Below are 22,157 nucleotides of genomic sequence, written 5' to 3'. Positions count from 1 at the left end.
CAGTCTCCATGTATAAGTTTATGGGGCATGTTTGAATGAACAAAAGATAAATGTTTTTTCTAAAACTGTACCATAATCAGGTACTCTCCTCAGGTTCCTTTCCCATTTGATTCTGTTTCCTTTTATTCTTCTTGCCTCCATTTCCATTTCCGTGAAGCCTCCGGTAAACTCATCTTCAGGAGGTGAAGAAGCCATGGACACTGTGTCTTTGTTCTCCTCTGCACTGATGCTGTTTTTTGTTAATTTATAGCTCAATCTTTTCCCTTTGAAATCTCTCTTTTCTTTATCTTTTTCAGTCATCTTTTTCTTGGGTGGGAAAGGCTTCTCGTCCAGACCCATTGCAATGATACACCTGCCAAAAACACAATAGGAGGTTATGAAAATAGACAATGGGAAGATACAGTAGGACCTTTCCTGAGGCTCACTTGTAAGAAAGAACAAAAATAAAATAAAACTCACTGCATCTGATTTTCTCCCATTTGTTTAAAAAAAAAACTGTCCCAAAGTTTACTATATATAATTGGGATAGCTTAACTAATCAGTCAAGTGCAGTATCTGAACAAGTTTCAGTTTTACCACTACATAGCAAAATCAAAAAGAGTCCAGTAGCACCTTTAAGACTAACCAACTTTATTGTAGCATAAGCTTTTGAGAATCACAGTTCTCTTCGTCACACGCATCTGCATCTGATGAAGAGAACTGTGATTCTCGAAAGCTTATGCTACAATAAAGTTGGTTAGTCTTAAAGGTGCTACTGGACTCTTTTTGATTTTGCTACTACAGACTAACATGGCTAACTCCTCTGGATCAACTACATAGATGATTCTACAGCAGAAATACACATTACATTCCAGTATGAAGTAGTAGTTAGAATGCTGAACTAGAACTGGAGAGAAATTCTCCCTCAGTTCACTGGGTAGCCTTGGACCAGTCAGGCAAACTATCGCACAGAATTTTGTGTGTGTCCAAACCACAGTGCTTCAGGCCTATTCTTAAAGAATTGGCCCTCGCACAATGCCATTCCTTCCAATCTAACCGTGTTTACTCCGAGTAAGAGTCCTTACAACTGCAGCCCAAGCTTCTTAGATGCCACGATGATAATAAAACTGATATAATCTTGAAGTATATATATATATATATATACATTATATATACATTAAATACATTAAATATTTTCTTTAAATAAGACATAATTTGAAGCATTTTTCTGACATTCTTGCTAATTTTTAGGCAAAAAAATCATCACATAAACGTAAGTCTGTGGATAGTTTGGACATTTGCTGAAAAAAGTACAGCCATCCCTAATTCGCATGCTTTGCACTCTGCAGAAAGCTATTATCACACCAGAGATAGCATAACATTTACATAAATCATGCAAATATCAGTCTGAAGAGAGGGGAAGAGTTCGTGTATAGTGGAATATGCTTATCTGAAAAGTAATTTGGCTCTGTGGGGGTTCCCTTTTCTTCCCCTTTCTCGTACTTTTTGTTATTGTTTATGAATTTTGTAAGACTGAAAGAAGAGAGTTGAAAATGCATTGCCTTGCCTGACTTTACTTTGCAAATGAAAGGGGATATAGTAGAAATTAAAATTTCTAAATAAATTGCTATTATCAATGTTGCCCTTAATTTTTTTTGCTAAAGAAATTTTTAAAAGAGTTCTGATGTACACATAGTAATTTGCAACTTTAGCAAAAATCAGTATCTTTCTCAAGCAGGAAACATCCCAAAAGAACCCATGCTTTGAAAGAAAATTGTGATCTAAAATCTATTTTCTCTGGAGCTTTAGATATTTGTTGTTGTATGAATTACACTACAAAAAACTTGATACAAAGAAAGTGGGTAAAGAAAAGAGAGAAGGATATTCAGATCTCTCATTGTTAACTAGGTTTATTGTCTACTGTACCTTGACTAATATGCGTATATATGCACATTATACTAGAGAAGTACACTTCAAACATTTTAATTTAATTTCAAGATTTTTAGAAGGGCATACTTTGGTTATTCCCCCCCATGTTTTTTAGTGTCAATTCCATTCTGGAAATCTGTTTCAGGGGCATTTTTTTGGGTTTAGGAATATAAGAACCTGGAAATCAGGCTCTTAAAAACAAAACAAAAAAATTAAAACATAATTTTTAAGGCACACACTGCCCCCCACCCCAAGGCAGCAGGACTGGTGAGGTAGCAGGGAGGGTGAGAGAGAGCCTTCAGCTGCGATGTGCTGCCTATGCAGCTATGAATATTTAAACTTAAAAGATCCATTGCAACAGACCTGGCCTATGGAGAAAACGATGGGCAGACTTAGAGGTCTTAGAGTTCAGACTTAGAGGTCAAGTCTACTACCCATTGGAAACAATGGCTACTTAAAGTTTAAAGAGACCAGAGGTAGCAGGCAGAAGAGTGAGAGTGCCCAGATGTGCCATCTGTGTCATGGTTCCAATGCTGCCACAGCTCTTTCAAGAGACTTGGCAGACTTGGTGTCTGGACTCAGAGGTGCAGTATACTGCCTATTGATTCCAGTGGGCAGTAGACCTGGGTTCAAAAACTATGAGCCAAGCTACAAGAGACGAATTACATGAGGATAGATGCAGAGAAGTTAGCCGTGTAGCACATGAAGGGAGTTGCAATGTTAGCCAGGAAGCTGAGTTTTAAAAGAGATCGGAAGGCTTTGTTAATTTCCCCTCTCTACAGAGCCAGGGAGATGGCTGCTCAGAGGATTTGTTAATTTCCTCTTTGCCTCCCAAAGGCTCTGTCAGTTTCACCTCCCCTTCTAAGAGGCAAAGAGGAAATAAACAAACCTTCTGAGCAGCAATCTGTAGAGAGGGGAAATTGACCAAGCCTTCTGATGTCTTTTAAACCTTAGCTTCCCAGTTAACATTGCAACTCCCTTCACGTGCTCTTCCTTGTGTAATTCGTCTCTTGTAGCTTGGCTCTACATCTCTCGCCCATTGTCTAGAGGCTAAGTCTACCACAGTGGGTCTTTAAACTTTGTGTCTAAAAAGACATAACAGCATCAGCACTATGACGCAGGTGGGGCTTGCTCTCTCTCTCTCTTGTCCCTTGCCACTCCTACTGCTTCTCCCAAACCCAAAATATTTAGATTTTTTTTTTACTCCAGAAATTTCAAGAGTGTTTTGGTCAGTTCAGTTATTCTCAAGCAGAAAGAGGGGATTTCAGAAGTAATTTCAAGAATATCTTAATGCATATCCCTACTTTACACTTTAAGTTTCCTGCATGTGCATGAAGTTGTCTGTCATTTAATAAAATTCATATTATGAAAGAACGGCTATTGACTGTTGCATTACTCTGCTGTAGCAAAACAATGAACAGTCCAAAAGCCCTTAAAGGCTAACAAATATATTGTGGTACAAGATTTGGTGAACCATGGCTCATTCCATTAGATGCATAATGCTACAAACAAAATAAACTCTGGCATCTAAAATCTTGTATCATGGGATTCTTTGTTATATAAAAAAGCATGGCTACTCTTCTGGAATTTAGAGACAATAAGTTCTGAGATGGCACAGATTACACACTGATATCTGAAAAGCTGCAACATCCTGAAAAAATAGTTTTGTGACATTACATCTGACGAAGATTACATCTGATGAAGAGAGCTCTGACTCATGTAAGTGTATGCTAAAATTGTATTAGTCTTTAAGGTGTTACTGGACATCTGTTTAATTAAACTGAAGATATGTTTTCATTTCAGTGTCTGCTTTGAGAAGTGTTATGGTCACAACAGAATAAAACGAACAATTATCCATACTTATAACAAGGAGACGATCTTTCCACGTTGACAAAACCAAAGTGTCCATGCTTGCCTCCTAGCCGACTACCCTTCCGATGCTTGTATTCACAGCAAGAACTTAAGCGATCCACTTGCATACCATTGAGATAAAAGGTCAGACTAAAGGGAAAGCCATGGTGCCGCTTGGAGATAAAGTGGAAAGTATCTGGAATTGGAGGAAACAAAATGGTTGTTGTTACTGACTTCATTTAAAGAAGCTTAAGAGCCATCTTATACATGCAGAAAAAGCATATTGCACATTATTCCTCAAGGTGCACCTCTTCAGATAGGTAAGAGGTAGCATGTTTGTGCACTCTCCCAGACTTTGTACATTTAGGGAGAGGGCTAGGGTTAAACCGGCTCCTTGATATGACAGCATTCAAAACACTGGTGGATTTCAATATGGAGCAACATTCATATTCAATTATAAATTTTTAGTCCAGGGAGAAATGCACTGCTAGCAATCGTGCTTTCCTTTGGTACAAGGAACATTGCACTGATGCAAGAGGTTCTAGAAAAATAGATCCATGGGGTCTAACCCCCTTATTTCTACTCCTCTGCCATGTAGCTTTGCATATATGCATCAGCTTTCTCCATTAAGCAAGCCATTGTTGCCCTCTCTTTCAAGACTTTTCTTTGACCTCAGTCTTTGTAGAAAGCCTTTCCCTGTATCATCTTAGCCTGCTTCTCCACTACCAACTTATTGTCCTTTACCCATTAACCCCTGACCTTTTCTCAGATGCCTGTTCTCAGCATGGAACATAACATGGCTATGCTGTGTACAACAACTAGCACAGGGGAGGAGCTAAATAAATTTTAGATAGTAGTAGAAAAGAAATCCATCCTCAGTGCAATAGCATGATATTAATTCTACCTAACATACTATTCTTCCAAAGGTCCATCTGATTACACGAGAAACAGCTCCGCTTAAGTCAACAGAGTCTCCATTGATTCAGATTTTGACTCAAACCTCAAGCGTGCATTCATTTCCCTTCTGGAGCGATAAACAGCTCACACTGATATATTACAGCTTCGTGTGAGCAGATAATTTGGTATTCATTTTACCCCTGCAAGCATTTTATTAACCATACATCTCCATCCCAAAATTAATCTAACCCACAGTATTTTGTTAAATCACTCCTGTACAACCCTTTTTCCATAATTTGCAAAAGTAATTGCAGCCTCATTTTCAATCATGAAACAGTAAATCTAGACTTAGTTTGAGGCAGCTGGTATATAAGTCCCTGAACGCATGTAATGAGACTGAGCTTCGCAAAAATAATGTTGCTACCACTTCAACAATTTATCCATATAAAATAAGAGTTTGCCAGAATTAAAATGAACTCTTGGGCATTTTCATGCTCACCTCCCTCCAGTACTTTGCCTCTATACACACACACATTTTCTCCTCCACAGTGCTGCTGATATATTTTTATTTCATCTCGGCAATCAAAAAGGTCATGGCACAGGTGCACAGTTTTCCCCAAATAGATCATGGTAACATATGCATTGGTGTGTACTTGAGACTTGTAGAATTTGCCTGCGTCCTGCATCAAAGAGCACAGAAATCCAGTAAAACACCTGCATTTTTGTTTCACCAAACTTTGGCTCTGGATTGTGTTATTTCATCCCCAATCTATGCTGCCAGCATGCAGCAATCATATGCTAAAACAAAAGAAAAGGAAAACATATATGTCACTTTGAGCTCCTTCAAATAAGGACAGAGAGACAGCAAAGTGATAAATAACTAGAGATTTGGCACAGCAATTGTCCTGTTAAAATCCAAATCAATCATGCACTGTCTTGCCATGGGCTCCATTTGGTGAGGGCCTAGCAATTATGGCACATTAAAATAACCAGGGCTGGCTTGGACTTAAATAGAACTTTGCTAACTGAAAAATGTGGCAGTGTTCTACTTTGAACTTTCCTACTTTATAGGGAATTGAGGAGAAATTGATTTTGCATGAGTCTCTTTCATATTGTCCTTTTTGATTACACAGGACTAGATCCAAATTTAAAAAATCCAGTTTCTCCCTCCTGCTCCACACACTCCCGGAACTGCTGTCTCCAGGATTGAGGAGATGCCCAGCAATAGTGCTGAGTATGATGTGGGACTCTGCAGTGGTAGAACTGGCAAAAACCAACCCCTCTCCACTGACAGGAGAAATGGCTTTTTGCCCGTGGAAAATCATCAGATGATCCATCACATAGAACTGGACATCCAGTTACCAAAAGCTGTTTCTACACGTCCTTGTAGGGATGGGCGCACTCACGGAATGCTGGCAGCTTTTCCCCATGATTCCAAACATCTACATTTACAAAACGGTTGCAGGCTGCTTGGATTCCATTTTTTCGGCACCTTTTCTGGGACCGCACTTTTCTTAGTCTTTTCTTTTGCCATGGGCTGATGGACTGCTTCTTCTGCATTCTCGGGCATGTGAATGGGCAAGCGCTTTGAGGAATTGTCTGATCACAGCCCAGCTCCTTCCCTAAAGCTCTCAGCATGCAATAGCACATGTGCAGAGTGAAAAAAACATTTGAAAGGGAGGCCGGCAACAATGATGAATGTGCCTGACCTCTCCTCCCAAACCGCTTCTTCTAAGAACTGTGGAGGTTGTCCTGCGACCCTGAAGTGCAAAGTAAGCACTTTGGGGGAGTGTGTGTGGAGGTTTTCAAAGCGACCCAGCAAAACACACACCAAAAACAGGCAAAGGGCAAATAAGACAGACTGTGTGAAAAGTGACATTCATTTCTTTTGGCAGCAGTATCATGGTACAAGTTGGCCAACAATCTGAAAACAAAATTGCTTTGCACAAAGCAGTAGAAGTATGGTGGAAGGAAAGAAACCTGCATGATGTAATTCAGTCTCTTAACTGTACAGCTACTTGGTTTGAGTTACATGAAGATCCGTGGGTGAAAATCCATCCCTTTTGACTGCAGTGGCACCTTAAAGACCAACAAGATTTTCAGGATATAAGCTTTTGAGACGCAAAATTCCCTTCTTCTTTGACTCTCAAAAGTTTACACCCTGAAAATCTTGTTTGACTCTAAGGTACCACTGCACTCAAATTCCACTGTTCTATTGCAGACCAATACCACTACCTACCTGAAACTAGCTCTTTCTGTTGTATATTTATGAAGCCGTGTCTCTAAAAACATAGTGTGTTTAGCCTCAACAAGCTCTGGCCCCAGACTTACCTGGGGCCCCCGTTTGCAAGCAGCAGGATGCAACACAAGGCAGACGCTATTTCTTCAGCATCCAGTGGCTTCCAGCGGTCTCAGGAGTGGGCTGACCAGGCTTCTGGGAGGGTTGGCTCAGGCAGCAGGCCTCGTGGTTCCAGTCTTCACTCAAGTATGCCAGCTGGGCATAAATTAAGAACTGGCCGGGCCTCTCAGGCTCTCAGTTTTCAGCCATGTGGTATCATGCACTTGGTTTGATTTGTGGTATGGAATTGGTTCTGGGGACTCTTTGGGATGCATTTCTTCCCTTAGCTTTGTCACAACTTCAGATAGGGGCAATTTTGGCATTGGGCACAGATCTTTTTGGCGGGAAGTATGGCCTGTAAAGCACTGTTTCCTCATAATTGGGGATCTCCTTAAGAGATCTTGGGAGCGATGCACGACAGGGACAAGCCCAGCTTAGGGGTTGTCAGGGCATGCTCACTCCCAGGTGGTAGGAGATCCACACAGAAGTGTATGCTCATGGGCAATTCTATTTACTGTGATCTCACAGTTCCCCCCCTTTAGCAGGCAGGCTGAGGGGCCAAGGGGGTAATCAGTTAGGCAAGGGAGTTGGCTGGTGTTTGGATCCATGCCCCATGCTGTACCAAGGCTCCATAAACCAATAAAGTTGAGGCCTTTTTGATTGCACCAAATGATCTCTGTGTGTTCTGTCACCTTGCCTTCACACCCTCACACATGGAACTGGAGCACCAAACAGTATGCCAACAAGTGTTTTCAGTTCCCCAGTATAATGGAAATGAAATATTGATCTACTTAATAAGAACTATAGCTTAGATCAGCAGTGTACATGAGAGGACTAGTTATTTGATTGCACTTCAAACATCCTGTCATGTTTGACTGTACCCATTCATCCATGCCACTGTTAAGTCTGATGCTTATTGTCCTGAGTTGCCTTTGTATTGTTAAGTATTGTACCTGATCTTATGTTGTAACTGATGAGTAAGTTCCTTAGCGTTTGAAAATCACTTTCGTTTTCTCATTTCCACAGCATAGCCAGGCAGCTGGCAAAGCTGCGGACAATCTCCCCCGTTGATATTTTCTGGACTGACCATAGGTGTCTGAAATATTGCAGTTCTCAGTATCTTGTCTGCCTAGTGTGTGAACTATGAAAACGTTTCCCAGACTGCCTCTGAACTTGTGGTTTAGGGGGGAGGGGGTTGTTTGAGTATATAGCCTTGTAACTGCCTTAATACTTATTCCTTTCAAAGAGAAGTTGCCATGCTCATATGCATTTTACTTCATGTACTCCTATGGACCTGTGTATATGGAAAAAGACGGATTTCCTGAATAAAAGTCATTTAACCAAGGACTTGTGTCTTGCTGAAATGATCCAGGGATCTACCTGCCATATCCTGTCATCCATAGTCTGACACATCCCAAGTTAAAATAACTTTTCTACCTGCATGTACAGATGCATGTAGACTCCCAAGGATAGTGTCTGTTCTCAAAATCACATTTCAGTTTGTTTAGGAAATAATATTGAGAAATCTAAAGCAAAATATTAACCAGTAATTAGATTATGGAGCACAATACTCTTTCAGAGAGTTGGATCTACTCTTAAAAACTCCATTATGGAAGAATGTGGTGTTATGAACCCATTTAAATTTTCTAGGAAACAGAATCTACATAAGCAATCTGCATGAATACAAAGTACACTTTAAAGGAAGTGAACTACATACTAGCTAGAGGTTTTCTCTGCTTTTCTCAACAAAAGCAAATACTTCATCTCTTCTTTACATATTTAGCATAGCAAATTAAGAAACCAACCATGTAGTACAAAAATGTAGAGATATTGGGAAAGAAAATATCTATTACCTTCATTAATGATTGTTCCAAGCTATTTGGTGCAGTTGTTGGGCGATATCGTCGCCTTCTTGATGTTCCATGTTTTGTCACATTCTTCTCATTTTTCGGGGGCAGAGGTGGAATAGGCATCACGTAATTGTTAATGATGGGAAGTTGGTAAGGGGATATTCCAGACGAAAAATCCATTGAATACATAGGTCTTAAACTTTTCTCTCCCTGGAATCATGTTTATCAATAATTAATATTCATACTTAGGTAACAATCAGACTTTAAGGATAAACTACACATTATGGTTTCTTCTGTGTTTATATTGTATATATTTATAACATAAATGACATGTTTCTTTTGCAAACGCAACTTCGAGAATTTCTTTATCAAGGAAGAGAATGATGTGGTAAGAAAGGGAAATTTAATCCTTTCCTCCCCTGCCAATTTACTCTATGGAAAAAACATGCATGACCTTTTTTTACCTACACAGAGGAAAAAACTACAGACTCCTGTGCAGCTTACCCAGCAGGAATGAAAGCAACATGTGGGGGTGAGCTTTTTGAGCAAGAAAATGGCAGGAGAGGAAAGAGTCCGTTTCCCTTTCTCCTTATGCCTATTTGATAAATCAGTTACGGAGACTGCATTTGCAGGGGGGGGGGGCAGTTAAAATAAACGAGATAGAAAATGTAACATGTAATTGAGCTTTAAGAGCTGCAGCAGATACTTTTCTTTGATTAGAAATTTCTAGTAACCTATTCCTTAAACAGAAATGCTCACATAAAAATTAAAAGCCTGGGTTTTTTTAAGGAAAATATGAGGTGAGGTGCAGCCTAATGGGACACTGCATTCACAGTAGTCCTCCTGATACAAACCCCCCAGTATGAGAGAACGTTTGCCAAAACATTAGCCAACATGGTCAAAATATGACAGCAGCTATTACCTAAATAATATCTGCCCTGACCTGGATACGCCAGGTGAGCCTGATCTTGTCAGATCTCAGCAGCTAAGCAGGGTCACCCTTAGTTAGTGATCGGACGGGAGAGCTCCAACAAAGACCAAGGTTGCAAAGGCAGGCAATGGCAAACCACCTCTGGTAGTCTCTTGCCAAGAAAACTCCACCGAGATCACCATAAGTCAGCTCTGACTCAAGGGCACTCTCCACTCCAAATAATATCCATGAAAATCTCTTCCAGAGTACTTTGGTTACAGTTGTCCAAAAAAAGCATAATGTGTAATTAGATGTGTTCAACTACTCTGAATATGTTTGATAATAATTCTTTCTACCATAGTGCTCGTATAAAATGGCAAAATCTAACCCCACTGGCAAAATGATGTACTTGAGCTTTTTCAAATGTTGAGAACTTTGGTCTGGAACTTGAAGCTGTCTTGAGAGTTGGTTCTGTCATGGCATTGCTGTAAAGTGGCTGCAGTCGGACTGGATGCTGTATGTTTCCTGGTGCAGTGCTTGGTCGAGGATACGTAGTCTAAACAATTTAAATAAATGGGGGAGGAACACTTAAGACCTGTGGACATTTCTGAAGCCTAAATAATATCTCTCAACACATGATTTAGGAGCTCATGTTTCAAAATATATAGCTCCACAAGAGCTTATAATAATTACTCTAATTGGGAAAGGAAGAAAATCACATGGAATGCTTTGTTTACTATCTTGCAGATATATTGCAATTATCCATACTTATACAAAAACAGAGAATACTATTTGTAGAAGATATTCATTGTGAAACAAAGCAGATTTGTTCTAAATGCTAACATTTTACAGCTAGAACAGCATAACTCTAATTTTATACCTAAAAGAGTCAGAAGTTGCTAGAATACAAGACAAATATGTGAAGTCCCACATTCACATCTTCACTCAGCGTCATAACTGGCTGGATGGCCTCCAGCAAGTTGCTGTCTTCATAGGGTTATTGTAAGGACCAAATGTGATAGCTCAGTGTATGCTACCCTGATCTTCTGGGGAGAATGGCAGGAGAAAAATGTGACTAACAGAAAAATAAAGAGATGTGACCTTCCTCCAGAGTAGCAAACAGGAGGCATCACTTTGATTGCAGATGGAACAAGGCTGTATCTGATGATTGTATAATTGGGAGCCTGAACATAGGATAGTTCAGTAATGGGATATCTTTTGGCCTCCAGGTCCTCATTATATACTCACCGAATGACCCAATTGTCCTCTGTCACCTAATCGGTGGCGTCCAAAATGATTCTTTGGCGCAGTGGGTGGGTGTGGAGAAAGCAGGAAATGTTTATCTTCTGCTGACCTTTTTGATCGTTCCACCTAGATGAAGGGAAAATTGTTAGTCTTAGCTGCCTGAGAAAGAGTTGCTGTTAGGAAACAAGAATGCTCCCTGTAACCCTGCTGTTATGAGCAATGTCTGGATAATGATTTTGTTGAGCAATTAAATCAGCATTTTGATCATTAGCCCTCAGAAGAGAGCCAAAGCTAGGAACTACATCTGAAGATATGGATAACTGTTTTTTAAAACTTTTGAATAATTTGTTTATGACTTGCTATGAGAACCATAACAATTGAATGATAAAGACTGACAGAACATGGCTAAAAGAGCATTAAGAACCGGATTGAGAGGCAGAAGTGGAAGAAATACAAAATTAGAGCTGAACTAAACGTGACGAGTTACTAGAGTTCTACACATGTCTGCTTAGCTCAAGGTTTGATGGGAAGTGTAGGAAGTGTAGGTACTTGCAGCTTTAAGGTTTACAGAGTGGCAGGGAGAGAAGTGCAGGCATGGGGCTCTTGACTGGTGCCCCCTCCCCTCCACTGTGTGTGTGTGGGGGGGATTTCAGGGCCTCTCTCCCCCCCCCTCCCCACACAAAAGACAGGGTGCCTGGCCACTGCTAGCGGGGCTTCAAGCGAGACTGGGTGAAGAGGTCAGCAGCAGACAGGGCGCCTGGAGCATTGCTGCATCTCCCCCGCCCCCGCTCGCCCGGCCCCACCTGAAGTCACACGGCCCGGAGCTGCATAGCCTGGAGCTGCATAGCCTGGCATCGCTCTGCGGGCTGGGTGAGCAGGAGGTGGGAGATGCAGTGACACACGGCTTTGGGCAGGGACCAGGCGAGTGGGGGGGAGATGCAGCAATGCTCCAGGTGCCTTTCCCCTGCTCACCCCGAGTATCGCTGCATCCCCCCCATTTGCCTGGCCCCCGCAGAGCGATGCTGGGCTATGTAGCTCCGGGCTGCAAGGCTTCAGAAGGGGGCCGAGCAAGTGGGGGGGGGGATGCAGTGATGCTCTGGGCGAACGGGAAGAAAGCTGCCCGAAGCATTGCTGCATCTTCCCTCTGCTTGCCCGGCTCCCGCCTGAAGCCACATGGCCTGGAGCTGCATAGCCTGGCGTCGCTGTGCAGGGGCCGGGTGAGCGGTGGGGGGAAGATGAAACAATGCTCCAGGCAAGCAGGAGGAAAGGCAGAGCAACACCAGGCTATGCAGCTCTGGGCCGTGCGGCTTCAGACGGGGGCTGGGCGAGCGGGGGGAGAAGATGCAGCAATACTCCGGGCACCCTGTCTGCTGACCTCTTCACCTGGTCCTGCCTGAAGCCCCGCTAGCAGCGGCCAGGTGCCCTGTCTGCTGTGCAGGGAAGGGGGGAAGAGAGGGGCCCTGAACCCCCCTGCACACACAGCGGAGGGGAAGGGGGGTTCCCGGCAACAGCCCCACGCCTGCACGTCCCTCCCTGCCGCTCTGTAAACCTTAAACTTAAAGCTGCCAGGACATACACTTTCCATCAAACCTTGAGTTAAGCAGACATGTGTAGAACTCTAGTAACTCGTCAAGTTGTTCGGCTGTTAGTGGCACAGAGAGTGCCAGCTTACAGAAGCTGACAGCACATATTTCCTAAGAGAACTAGTATCCAATGTGCTATTGTGATATAGTGGTTAAAGTATCAGGGAGAGCTGTGTTCAAATCCACACTGCCATGGAACCCTGCTTGGGCCAGTCAAACACTCTGAGCCTAATCTACCCCACAGGGTTTCTGTGAGGATAAAATGGAGGGACTCTGCATTGGAGGGAAAGGTAGGATATAAATGAAATAAATGCAATAAATAATAATGGCTTTGTTCCTAGGACAGCCATAGAATGTTTACATGTGTGGGGAGAGGGGTTGCATGTATGAGCACATGCACACATGCACGCAAAACAGGTTTTCAAAGCTCCCTATAACACACAAATGAAAAATATTCACCTTGATTCTTTGAATGCGCTCTTTCCTCACCGAATTTTCAAGCTTTCTTTTTGTTTCAACTTGGTGATGACGCTAGTGGGGTAAAAGTCAAATGAAAATCACATTCATAACAACACTGAATTATCACATGAAACAGCAAGCTAATTCTCTCTTCTGTTGTTTTCTATCCGTGCTAAGTCTGTGAAGGAGCTGTCTGAACATTCTAACATGACCCCCCGTTTAGCAACCAGCATTATAGGAGGATTGTTTACATAAAAGGAATACATGTGCCTCTGCTGGAACACTCCAGTCACTACCTCACATTCAGTCTGGGCTGCCAAAAAGATATCACAGATAAAACATGTTCTCCAAAAAGTATCCCTGGGATATTGCTTAATTTGCTTCTTGTTTTTTTTCTCTTTAGGCCAAGTTACACAATCTCTTGGGGTCAATGATCACATCTCCAATTGTAGTTTAGGCTTAAGGAGCTGGGAGCAGTGGAATTTGGCTCAGACAATGATGCTGGGGAAGAGAGAGGTTACTTGCACCCCCACCCCAAGAACTGTCTCTAGTTTATCTTCCCTCTCCCACTGAACTATAGTAGCCCAAGGGGAGATTTGGATCATGGAAACTGTGGGGGGGAAAGAATCATTCCCCTCATTACTCAGCATTCAGACTGAAAACAAATTGACTCTCCATCGCTTCTAAAGCCAAAACTACATACACATCAGGGGAATCAATTTGATCCTACAGACTATGGATTGCCAGCTCCAGATTGGGAAATTCCTGGAGATTTGGGAGTGGAGCCTGGGAAGGATAGAGTTGGGGGAAGGGAGGGACCTCAACAAGGTATTATTCCATAGAATTCACCCTCCAAGGCAGCCATTCTCTCCCGGGTAATGGATCTCTGTAGTCTGGAGATCAGTTGTATTTCCAGGAAAACTCCAGGCCACATCTGGATAGGCCATAACCTGGACACCCCCAGGAGCATTTGGGAAATGGTAACAGGCATGCCAGCATCATGCCAGTGTGCAATGTCACTTCTGGTTAAATTACAGAGATTTGGGCAATATCACTTCTGGTTAAACCATAGAGCTCCCCCACCAATAGTGTTGCTAGGCCTCCCGCTATGGCAGGATGCCTCCTATCATCAGCTCTTGCTGCTTACCCCCACTTTGAGTTTCTGGTGATTCCTAGAGCAACCTGATGATCTTTTCAGGTTTTCCACAGAAGTGATGTCATAGTGCACACAAATCTGTGCCCCCCCCCATGTTCCACCCCTGCTTCCACCAGCTGCCAGGCACCTCCTGGCAACCCTGCCCCTACAGCATGATGTCACTTCCAGTTTTTGATGAAAGTAACATCATGCACAGGTGAGATGCTGTTGTGCCCCTCCTTACTTACCATTTCTTCTCCTGGTGGTTTTTCAGGTGCCAGCAGGCAACCATAGAGATTGCCAGGATGTCTCCCACCATAGTGGGATGCCTGGCAAGCCTACACTTGGAGGTTGGCAACTCTATTAGGGGCACACTCACTGAGGCCCTGTTCACTAGAACAAATGTTATGTCAGGTGACTAACATATAGGAGGCCAAGATCCAGCGAGGTTTATTCCAAAAATTCAAGTAATAAACGCTGCCTAGCGATTTACCAAATTGTCTGAACCCAAGCAGTGTTCCTTCCTACTTCCTGTATTCTTATATTTTGTCTCCTAGAATCAGTGGTTTCAAGATCATCTGATTACAGGTTGTTAGGTGTGCTGAGAGAGAATGAGAGACAATTTATAATTGTTACAGGGCTGTATTTTATATTTTCTTTTTTAAAAAATCCTCTTTTAAAAAGAAGAATACAGGCCATGTTATGCTGGGCACTTGCAAATTGGATTGCCCCATGTTCTCCCCTCCATTATAGTCTCTTTTATGTTTAGCTGGCAACAGTTTAGAGAAAACTACCGGATTAGTGCAAAAAAAAAACACTGCATAAAAGGGCTTACTCCACAGCAGTCTTCAAACAAATGTAGCAGCTCTGCATATCACAGGATATGCAGATGTAATATTTGTAATATTTTCAGATGTAAAAGATTGCCCAGGGAAAACAACTGGTTTCCTTTGCAGCCAAGAGAGTCAAAGTGCTATCCTAGGAAGAGTTATAACTTTCTAAGTCCATTTACTTCAATAGATTTAGAAGGTTGCAACTCTAGTCAGGATCCTGATGGGAGATCAAGATAATCGTCCATCCTGATTATCAGGATGGCACTGATAATCAATCAAAAGATAGTTTTTTCGGTTTAGTAAAATTTGGATAGGAGATTTGGGTATAGTGAATCAGTTTTACAAAAGCTCCATCATAGGTCTAAGGTCCTAGAAAACCTCTGGAAAAGGTGTGTTAGAGATTAGAGGATAGTTAGTGATTTTAGAATGTGTTGTTATTCACAGGACTGGTTTATCACATCAAAATCCCTCAAAATCTCAAGTTATGATGGCAAATAAGCCTCATATACAAAAGGAGCATGTAAATTTTCTCTTTCATATCAGAGGATGGCTTAATGGATGATGGCTTGCATCTAAATATTTGGGGGGATGGAATCCCTAGTTGTTTAAAGAAAGAAAATGGCACCAGAGTTAAATGTATATTCCACCCTATCCCTAATTCCTGGAACTGATAACTTTGGTCTCTTTGTGTTGCTGAGGGACTTCCCAGCCATATGATTCCATAATTCTAAGACAGTTGGCCTCAACTGTTGCTCCATACTTTAAGTAAAAGACATACCGTACTAATGGACAGCACAACATACTCATAAGACTCAGAAAAGAAAGTGTTAAAAATGGCTTTCAAGGTCTCTCCTGATTGATAAAGAGCTAACAGTCACTAGCATTGCACTGGGGACATCGATCTCACAAAAGAAAGAAGGTAGGGTACAATCCATGTCCACAGGAAAAAATGAACTGGGCCTACCTCTAGCCATGTTTCCACCTTCTGTGTGACTGAGATAGTGTCTGTTCCCTGTCCTCGCTCGATCCTTACATCTATGCTTTTCTTTGCTCTTGATGGCTTTCCATGACCTCTGTTATTTGGGGCAGAAATGAGCATTTCTCTGATGGGCTGTGACAGGTTCTTGAGTACACTTCTGGGACATGGCCTCCTGCTGCTGTGCCCTCAGGAGATGGACTGTGTGGAACCTGGTGGCCGTAGGGACCGTTACATTCTGAGAAGCTGCCAGGTTATTAGTTCTGGACAATTATAGAACTGACCAAGTATAGCTGATGCGCTTTGTCTTTCCTCCTCTAACTTCCTTCTCCTTCAATGTGAGATAATTTCAGAAGGTATTGTTCTTATTTCTTTATTGTTTCTATGGCTGATTAACAAATAAATGACAAATTATTTAAGCTCTCTCTTTGAATTTACTTCAGGTTATTACAGGGTTGTTGTGAGGATGAAGTGGAGGTTGGGGTAATGTAAGCAATTTAAGGTCACCATTGGGAATAAAAGTGGGGTATAAATGCAGTATTTAAATAAATATCCAGCCTAGAATCAATGAACTGCCCTAATACTGTCCTCACCATCACTAACAAAGCAAATTACAATAATTACTGTTTCATACTTTACAGAGTCAATTTTATTAAGATTACTTCTTAAAAGAGTTTAGCAATCCTTTAAGAAAGTTAAAAGGCCAATATTCCCTTTGACAAATAATTTTTAAGAATAATAATTTTAAGAATAATTTTTAACATTAATCCAAGTCTTTTCTTCATCAGTAACTTAGAGTGTTCATTAATTAATCTGCCTGTGCAAAACGCGAAAGAAATTAAAATGCCTTGATGGGTAACTCCTAGGGTTGCTAAGTCTCCCTGGTAACTGACTGGAGGGTGTGTGTGTGGCCAGCACTTACTGATTTCAATCTTTGCATGTGTGAACAGTGCAGATATCAGTTCAGGAAGTAACATCATCACATTGCGCGGAGAGTGCTCCCGTCCCGAGCTTCATGCAGGGCTGATTCCAGGAACATGCATGCTGCCATTTGCCCGGGTTGCCTGCTGGTGGCAGGCATAGGCAGAGCAGCAAACTGCCAGGAGTTTACTTGCCACCAGTGGGTGGCAAGTAATCATTGACACAGTGGTCATAGGAGTCTGCAGGAATTTGAGGGGTTACTAGGTTTGCCGGGGGCGGGGGTGGGAAATAATTTTTCCTCTTTTCTTCCAAGGATGCTTTTCAATTTTTTTAATGGAAAATTTGGAAGAACACTGGAAAAAACCTCCAGTGAAATATTTTCCTTTTTTTAGTGGGAAAAATCTTGTCTGAAAAAGTATTTCACTCATTTCAAATGTAAATCATAAAAAAGACTAAGGAGTTTTTCAATGTTCCAATGGGGGGAAAGGGTGAAATTGAGGGGAAACTGGAGAAAAAACCCTTTGATTTATTTTTTCCTTTTGAATGAGTGAAAGACAAGTTTTTATTCAAAATGTGCAGTATATCGTAAATAAAAATTTTCAATCTACAGCATTAGATTTCTATATATACTGTAGACATATACAACATTTTCAAGAATTTTTAAAAATAAGTTTGGCAACAATTAATATGCAACAATGAATTTGGTTATATTAAAGAATTCTATTTTTTCAATGTTATAAAGTTTACTTTAATATACAAACAGGCTGGTAGTCATAATTCTTGTGACTGAATTGAGGGTGTTTCTGTCCAAATAACACACTTATTTTTGCTTGTCACATAATTAGTTTTTGACTTTCAAGTTTTATTTTTTCCTTCCTTTCAGATGGCAAAAATTAAGATACAAGTGTTATGGTAACATAGAGCTAGCAGTTTGCAACTGTTTCTTAAATAGTAGGCATACATGCAATTTTTGTTATAGAAAATGAAGACATTTGTAATTTAAATTCCATAAATATGCCAAATAATATGACTTTCTATGTTAACTAAGTTATAAATGATGCATTTATGTTACTAAATAATGAAAAGGTTTAATAGGGAAAATGTGCATATATTTCAATTTTTCCCAAAATTTCTGCGGGTTTTTTTTTTTTTTGCAGAAAAATGGGAGAGGCGGTCTTCCATGGTTTCAAAATTTCCAGAAATGTTACCTGTCAGTAACTTAATAAGGTCATGCTGTCCACCAATAGGAGAAGTATAATCTCATGTTAAATCTCAATACTAGTAACTAAGACCACAGACATTACTTTTGAAAAACAAGTCACAATGTAGTCATACTTCCATGTCAAGGACTTTGTGGAATATGGCCTGAGCCAAACATTCCCGGATATACTTCTGGTGATCCTTCTTCATAGTATTTAACCGGTATTCTTTTTCAGATATTATCCTTCCACTTCTTGAGACCTGCCACCCCAAAAATAATTTAATTAATTAAAGAGGAATAGCAGAGAATCAGAGGTAAGAGGGCTTTAATAAATATGTACATTCTGTGTATAATGAAAACGGCAATGGATCCAGTGTCAGATGAAATTATCATGAACAAGAACTTCCCTATTCTCTTCCTTACCACTGAAAGATGTGAAGAGAAGCATCCCATACGTGCACCAGAGCCTCTGAAGTAAGCTATGCACATACAACATGATTTCTCAGCAAAAATATAAGCAAAAATGTTAACAGGAAGAGTAAAGTACCAAAGATCATTGGACTAGTTTTGTCATTCACCATGGTTACATGCCACAAGACTACTACTTTTTAAATGGAGGGGAGTTTCAAAATTAGTTTGTGGTATAGCATGGTGGGGAGGAGGCAGGAACAAGTGTGAGCCTCTGAGCATGTATAGATTGTCAAGCATGAACAAACAGCTAGACATGAGGGGAAGAATCTTGATACAGCCTTCCTCTTAAACAGAGAAAAATCTTTATTGTATTAAACTAAGATTGTTGTAGAGCACAGAAGGTAATATTATGGAGAAATTAAAGAAAAGGAAAATAAAACATTTCAAGTAGTTTACCTTGTTTTACTTAGCTGTTACCTTGGCATCATAAATCCAAGCCAATGGGATGGATGTCAACTTCCCCAAAGCAGAGGAGATAGAGGCAAACACCCCACTCCCATGCACCTGGTCCTGGACCCAAGTGAACTCATAGACAAGGGAGGTAAAGTTCTTTTTAAAACATCCTTCTGGCAAAAGGTGGATTTCCCCCTTCCCTCCCATCCTGTGATTTGGGAAAGCAATCCCTTGTGGGTCCCATGGCATCTCTCCAATCATTTGGGGTTATACATCCCCAGAGACTTTATGGGCCGCCAAAGGTCACACAATCATCCTTCTAGCTCAGTTTGACAGTTTAGCCAAATGGTTATAGCTCATGCCCACTTCATGCACTGAGAAAATTAAAAGGCTCCTTTGGGACTGAACCATGTGAGAAAGAAGGCAAAAGCCCCCTGAAGGGGAAAAACAATCTTATTAAATATATTTTGTTTATTTTTATAGCTTCTTTTTTTACTTTAAAGTGCACAGTGCCCAAAGTGCTTAGTAAGTGTGCTGGAGTGTCCTGGCTTGAGAGTCCTGCAAGCTGAGGGTGTGATGCCTATGTCAGCTCAGGGGGTGGCACTGGTGCTGGCTCAGGGTCCCTTCGTGGGGGTCCTGAGGAACCTGCGTCACAGGAAGGGTCTGCCAAGGAGAAGCTTGGGGGCTGGTTGTCCTCCTTCTTTGATGAGGACTCATCTTCAATACCAGGGTAGTCCATGACATTAAAGGGCATCTTCCATAACAAGGCCTCCAAAGGTGACTGGAGTGGATGGGTATGTTCACACAGGAGAAGGCAGTCCCTTAAGGTATGCTGTCCCCAAGCCATATACGGTTTTAAAAGTCAGTACCAGCAGCTTGATTTGAGCCCAGAAGCAAACTGGGAGCCACTGTAGATGGACCAAGCATGCAGTGATATGGTCACTATCACTCACCCCCGTCAACATTCTGGCTGCAGCATTCTGTACTATCTGGAAATTCCAGACACTCTTTAAGGCAGCCCTATATACAGTAGATTGCAGGGCATGCACCATGGTGGCAAGATCTTTCCTGCCCAGGAAGGGCCACAGCTGGCTTACCAGCTGAAGCTGGTGAAAGGTAGCCCTGCCCACAGAAGACACCTGTTTATTCAACAGGAGGCCTCAATCCAGCAGCACCCCAAGCTACATACCTGCTCTTTTAGGAAGAGTGCAACCACACCAACAACAAGAAATCTCCCCATATCTGGCCATTTCCACACAGCCGCTCTTTCCCAACCTTGTCCCGCTTATTGTGTGTGTTTTCCTGAGTTGCTGTGAGAACTCAGCATTCACTCACACTCCCCAAAAGCACTTACCTTGCACTTTGTGTTCACAGGCAACCTCCTAGAAAAAGTGGGTTTGGAAGGGAGGTCAGGCTCTTTCGTCACAGTCACCCGCCTCCCTTTCAATTTTTTTTTTTTAGCTCTGCACATGCGTTATCGCATGCTGGAAGCTTGGGGGGAGAAGCCAGGCACTGGCCGGCGATTTCTTCAGAACACTTTTGCCATTCACATGTCCATGAATGAAGAAAAAGCGCTCTGTCAAGCTGCACCAAAAGGAAAGACTGGAGAAAGTGTGTTCATGGAAGAAACGCCTTAAAAAGCTTGGTAAACACCCTGCACCCATTTTGCTAATTGAGATGTGTGGAGTGGAGTGGAAAAGCTGCCAGTGTTCTGTGAGTATGCCATCCCTTTAAGGACGTGTGGAAACGGTCCCTATGACAGACCTTCACTCTCCCAGTAGCACCTCCATTTTGTTGGGATTAAGTTTCAGTTTGTTAGCCCTCATCGATCTCAAAACTGCCTCCAGGAACCTGTTCAAATTTTCCACAGCCTCCCTAGTATATGTTGGAAGTGCGAGATAGAGCTGAGTGCCATCTGCCTATTGGTAGCAACAGCCCAAATCTCTGTATAACCTCTCTCAGCAGCTTTACATAAATGTTGAAAAGCACGGGGGACAAAATAGAACCTTGCAGGACCCCAGAGACCAGAGGCCAATGGGTAGAGCAGCACACTCTGAAACCGACATTCAAGGAGGACTAAAACCATTGCAGAATGGTGCCTCCTAGATCCAACCCAGAGAAGTGGTCCAGAAGGATACCATGATTGATGGTATCAAAAGCCATCAAGAGGTCCAAGGGAATTAACAATATCGCATTCCCCCTGTCCATTTCTTGATGCAGGTGACCAAGGTGTTTCAGTTCCATAACCTGCCCAGAAACCCAACTGAAATGGATCAAAGCAATATGCTTCAATCAGGAATGCCTGAAGATGCCCATCCAACACTTGTTCAATTAACTTGCTCATGGTAGTTATTCAACTCTCCTGGGTCTAGAATAGGTTTCTTTAAAAGTAGATGTACCACTGCCTGCTTCAAGGCAAGGGTGACCACCCCCTCTCTCAGGGAAAATTTGGTGTCTCCTAGATGCAGTCCACCAGCTCACCCTCTGGCAGATTTAAGCAGCCAAGAGGGGCAACAGTAGTACAAACAGGTGGTAGGTCTCAAACTTCAAGAATCCTGTCCACATCCTCAGACTGGACATGCTAAAACATATACCACAAGTCAGCAACCTGGGAGCATCTGATCCTATCACTGTTAATGTAGAGTCATAATGTAGAATTATGAAAGATGTGTATGTATAGCTTGCCATGTATCCATTTAAAATACACTGAGGTGGAAGCCTGATATTTTCCCAGTCACTGCTGTATTTTAAAAAGAGACAAATAACATATGTGCACCTTTTGCATCCCTGTGCATGCATCAGATGTGTCATCAGAAAAACATCTGACATGGGTGGAGAATCAGCCCTACATGGCCAAGCAAAATAATCTGGTATGCCACTGTTCAGTACATGTACCAGGAGTTGCCCATGCCTTAAGTGTGCAAGCACTGCATGAGGAAGCTGGCCTCGTAAAACTCAGATGTGCACATGTCCTTTGGAATCACAGCCCAAAGTTGCAGCCTGTTTACTTTTAAATGTAGAATAGCAACTATCCAATTCGTGATGGGAGACATACAAAAATGTGCTTCATAAACCATTCAAAAATGAACGATGCCTGAAAAGGTACAGAACACAAGCAAATACCTACATATATATCAGGCTTACTGTTTCATGGCATTCATGGACAGTAATAATTTAATATAACAC

At 41.8% G+C, this 22,157-nt stretch overlaps 1 protein-coding gene across 3 annotated transcripts in view; it reads right to left on the bottom strand.

The window, feature by feature from the left end:
• The window catches only part of ERICH3 (glutamate rich 3), a 91,768-nt gene that overhangs the window by 47,643 nt on the left and 21,968 nt on the right, over positions 1-22,157 (bottom strand). For 2 of the 3 annotated variants that reach the window (XM_054981205.1, XM_054981207.1), the window contains exons 3-10: positions 18,242-18,367; positions 13,042-13,113; positions 11,003-11,125; positions 10,143-10,310; positions 8,848-9,054; positions 5,156-5,336; positions 3,769-3,955; positions 72-352 (exon numbers count right to left, since the gene is read on the bottom strand). In XM_054981205.1, coding sequence (XP_054837180.1) covers positions 72-352; positions 3,769-3,955; positions 5,156-5,336; positions 8,848-9,054; positions 10,143-10,310; positions 11,003-11,125; positions 13,042-13,113; positions 18,242-18,367 — 1,345 coding nt within the window. The remainder of the gene's footprint in view (positions 1-71; positions 353-3,768; positions 3,956-5,155; positions 5,337-8,847; positions 9,055-10,142; positions 10,311-11,002; positions 11,126-13,041; positions 13,114-18,241; positions 18,368-22,157) is intronic. The other variant, XM_054981206.1, reaches the window with a different exon arrangement.

Source organism: Eublepharis macularius, chromosome 5 (assembly GCF_028583425.1).
Source record: "Eublepharis macularius isolate TG4126 chromosome 5, MPM_Emac_v1.0, whole genome shotgun sequence".
NCBI lineage: Eukaryota > Metazoa > Chordata > Lepidosauria > Squamata > Eublepharidae > Eublepharis > Eublepharis macularius.
This window is presented reverse-complemented; position numbering and strand designations above follow the sequence as displayed.